General features: G+C 43.8%; 1 protein-coding gene across 1 annotated transcript; it reads left to right on the top strand.

Moving 5' to 3' along the window:
• The first annotated feature begins 235 nt into the window (after nt 1–235).
• LOC106613171 (transcription cofactor HES-6) lies at nt 236–1,974 on the top strand. The gene is made up of 4 exons (XM_014215164.2): nt 236–580; nt 698–784; nt 891–966; nt 1,111–1,974. Exons 1-4 carry the CDS (start codon nt 497–499, stop codon nt 1,572–1,574), a joined length of 711 nt encoding a protein of 236 aa, XP_014070639.1. The 5' UTR covers nt 236–496; the 3' UTR covers nt 1,575–1,974.
• The last annotated feature ends 2,583 nt before the right edge of the window (nt 1,975–4,557 follow it).

Here is a 4,557-nt window from a genome sequence, read left to right as displayed (position 1 = left end):
AAAGACGTGTTAATACCATGCAATGTTATCTACTTTTTTATTTTTTTCCCCAAAATTGTCATTATTTCTTAAACTTTAGCCTAAATGAATAGCCTTCGGTTGAACAACAAAAACCACTGACGCCAGATACGCAACCCAAAATATGAATTATTGTGACCACTACTGATCCTCACCGCGCAGCAAGGGCTGGCCGAAGACAAAGGAAAGGGCTCTGATTGGCTCTCACGGTGTGTGCACTGTTGTCCGCTGGCTAGTGCAGACAAACCACACATTCATATGCAAATTAGTCCTTATAAATACCCAGAACAGCTCTTTAGCGCCAGCAGTACGTTTATCGAAGATTGTACAATAATCAAAGGGTGTCTCGCCTGTCGTGTTTAGATTTTCTCTGACCGGATCCGTTTGCCAGCTGCTCTCTTTCACGGATCGGGAAAATAGCAGTTGAATACAAAACTGGGATCTCAGACTGACTGCACCGCTCGGGCTCAAAACCAACATGGCCCCCTCGGCTCTGCATATCAAGAACGGACTTGGCATGGATGAGGATGACTACTACGGGATTAATAAAGGGGATAGAAAGGTAAGGGGCATCTGTGGTTGTTGTGTCGCTGATCCCATTCTATAGAGTAGCCTACCCTAGTAATGCAGTTATTACATTGTTACAACGCACTAACAGGCCCATGTGTCATTGTTACAGGCGAGAAAACCTTTGGTGGAGAAGAAGAGGCGTGCTCGTATCAATGAGAGTTTGCAGGAGCTCCGGACCTTGCTCGCTGACACCGACGTGAGTTTGGCGCACCTCCCCTGCTGTAGACGCACCTGGCGCACCTGTCATACAATAGAAGCGAATGAAATCTAATATTTTTCACTTTGTCTCCCCTCGGTTTCAGTCAAAGGTGGAGAACGCAGAGGTTCTGGAGATGACGGTGAAAAAAGTGGAGCATATTCTCAAGGATCGTCCCCAAGGTAAACTGAGCAATGGCATACACTATTGACCCTTTCATCCACTCATTAGAGTGCATTTAGGCATAGATCAGGTGCTGCTTATCATAACGCCCACCGTGGGAGTGCAACTGAATCTAAGTAGGCCTAATTTCCTTTCTTCCTCAGAGACTGACATCATGAACCGGGAGGCCAGCGAGAGGTTTGCAGCAGGCTACATCCAGTGCATGCATGAGGTCCATATGTTTGTGTCCAACTGTCCCGGGATAGACGCGACGGTGGCGGCCGAGCTACTGAACCACCTGCTGGAGTGTATGCCCTTGAACGAGGATCACTTCCAGGACATGGTTATGGATATAATACCGGACACTTCCAGCAACAACGGCAGCACTTGGCCAGCCGGCGAGGCAGTGTGCGCGGCACTAGCCTCACCCGGATGCAGGAGTATATCCAGCGGCTCTTCCTCGGCCCTCTCCCCCGTCGCCTCCACCACCTCCAGTGAGGACCTGTGCTCTGACCTGTACGAGACAGACAGCGAGCACAACCAGCGCGCTACTGACGCACTGGAGAACCAAGAGGCCCAGAACATGCCCACTATCAGCTACTACAAATCCATGTGGAGGCCCTGGTAGTGGCCCGTACTGGTCAACTGTCTGCCTTTGGGATTTAATAGAATAGTTTGGAGTCTACCTGGCCACAGGTTGTGACATCATCTGTTACATACCTGGAAAGCGCATGCCGCCGGAAATTCACTTCCTGCTATTGCGCAATTGGGAACTGCTCATGTTTGTTTTTGTAAATATCTTAATATGTATAGAAGATTTGCATAAGAAAAAGTTATTGTGATGCCTTGAATAGGTTATAAAAAAATGTTTCCAGTGAAGATTCATACAGAAAAAAGGCCCTTGTTTATTCGCCCTGTAACCTTTAAAAGAAACACGTATATTTCCCCAACCACTTGACGCTGTAACAATGTGTAGAATGTTTTGTCCTTAAAATGTCAATGTGATTAATAAAATAATTTAATGAAAATGACAGTCTTCATGTGTAAAATTTGATTGTTTACACCATTTTACAGAATGACTCAAAAGTAATCAAATTAAAAGGCATTTCAAGCTGAATGACTTGACGTCTGTTTGCATAACATTATAAACGATTGGCAGAGTACCTTAGACTAGGCTATCATGTCATACTCATGGTGGAGTATGAGCACGTTCAACCTCCTTTGCTCATCGATTTGCTTAGACAGACATGTTTCAATCACAATTACAGTAGACCGACTGTGCCCTAATGAGTGCCAATGATAAAGATTAAAGTCCACTGGGGGAAAAAACACTGAACTAGCTGGGTGATTTTGCAACTACAGGCACTTTTGGCATTTCTTATTAAAAAAACAAAGAACGTTTCCTGAAAAATACTTTCATCACGGATGTTAATTTCTTGTCAAATACACATGAATAGATTCACAGACTGTTGTCATCTTTTGATGAAGGAATGAATGGCTAACGAGTCGGATTAGCGTTGAGCAGCCACAGGGGTTTGTAGCTGGTCAAACCTGGGCCACACATTTGGCGAGGTGGAACAACGGTCATGGAAGCAGAGGACGCAATGATCAAAGCTTTGGATCGGCAGGCTACCATTTGACAGAATGGCGACAAAGCCAGCGAGTTGAGAGATAGTGACACAGACACAGCTGTAGCCTATAGCTTTGATTCGTCTTTGCACCTGTCAAAGGACATTTCGGAGTGAGAGAAATGTAGACCTAAAGATTCAAGAGTAGGAAAACACATATTTATCACTTAGGCTAATACAAAACGACTTATATCGTTTTTTAAAAGACCAATTCATAGATTTTTGTCATGATGACGTCTGTATCATGAGCCAATTTCCCTATTAGTTTTTCAAAGCCTGTTGCTGCTTGGTAAACCCATAGTTCAAAATGTGCATAAAGCAGTCTGTTGCACCATTACAGGGAGCCCGGGTCTGTTTCCCATCTTTATCATAATGGCGCATAATCACCATTAATCTAAGGTGACATATGACATGTTGGTGATATTACCAAATTAGTTTTCGAGTCCCGTGAATGATAAAGGCAAATTAACAATTGCACAGCATCCTAACGCATCAGCTGCGGATTCGTGATGGTGAATTTCAATTCCGGGGTTAAAGGTTAGTGACCGGTGCCAGTTGGCATGAGGCATTCAAACGTGGATGGGAGCATATGGTTCTGAAACGGATCCCCTGGGACTCCCATTCCATCCTTGGATGAGTCTCTCCTCTCAACTGTCTTTGACTCTAAAGAATAATCACTGATCTAACAACAGAAGCTTCGGCCTAGCCCTTCACCGCTCTGACAGTTTCTTGAGCTTTCCCCGCTGTGTTTGATGCTTTCACGCACGACACTCATACAAAGATAACCCTCCCAGAGAAGACACTGAGTCAGGGAAGTCAATATCCCAATAGGCCTATATTACCTGCTGCTTTTGAACAATAGTCAAAATCTTCCATCTGGGTTTTTACCTTCTTCATCAGGTTCCAGCCTTAGAATGCAGGGTGAAAACCCCATGGACCACCATCCCGACAAAACAAACCCTTACCTGTCCAGATCAACATGGGGGAGGAAACATTAACATTTTAATGCACCTAAAAAACGCAATGAACTGTGCTAAAATATCAGGTTCTCAAAATGGCAATGAGACAAATATACACTGACATATACCATGAGACAAATATACACTGACATATACCATGAGACAAATATACACTGACATATACCATGAGACACATATACACTGACATATACCATGAGACAAATATACACTGACATATACCATGAGACAAATATACACTGACATATACCATGAGACAAATATACACTAACATATACCATGAGACAAATATACACTGACATATACCATGAGACAAATATACACTGACATATACCATGAGACAAATATACACTGACATATACCATGAGACAAATATGCACTGACATATACCATGAGACAAATATACACTGACATATGCCATGAGACACATATACACTGACATATACCATGAGACACATATACACTGACATATGCCATGAGACACATATACACTGACAACTCAACAGCCTTTGATTCTCAAATGACTGCCTCACCTGGTTCACTAACTACTTATCAGATAGAGTTCAGTGTGTCAAATCGGAGTACCTGTTGTCCGGACCTCTGGCGGTCTCTATGGGGGTGCCACAGGGTTCAATTCTCGGGCCGGCTCTTTTCTCTGTATATATCAATGATGTCGCTCTTGCTGCGGGTGATTCTTTGATCCACCTCCACGCAGACGACACCATTCTGTATACTTCTGGCCCTTCTTTGGACACTGTGTTAACAAACCTCCAGACAAGCTTCAACGCCATACAACTCTCCTTCCGTGGCCTCCAACTGCTCTTAAATGCTAGTAAAACAAAATGCATGCTCTTCAACCGATCACTGCCCGCCCGCCCGACTAGCATCACTACTCTGGACTGTTCTGACTTAGAATATGTGGACAACTATAAATACCTAGTTGTCTGGCTAGACTGTAAACTCTCCTTCCAGACTCGCATTAAGCATCTCCAATCCAAAGTTAAAT

This window comes from Salmo salar, chromosome ssa09 (assembly GCF_905237065.1).
Source record: "Salmo salar chromosome ssa09, Ssal_v3.1, whole genome shotgun sequence".
Lineage (NCBI taxonomy): Eukaryota > Metazoa > Chordata > Actinopteri > Salmoniformes > Salmonidae > Salmo > Salmo salar.
Note: the sequence above shows the minus strand (reverse complement) of the source record. Positions and strands in the feature narration are given on the sequence as shown.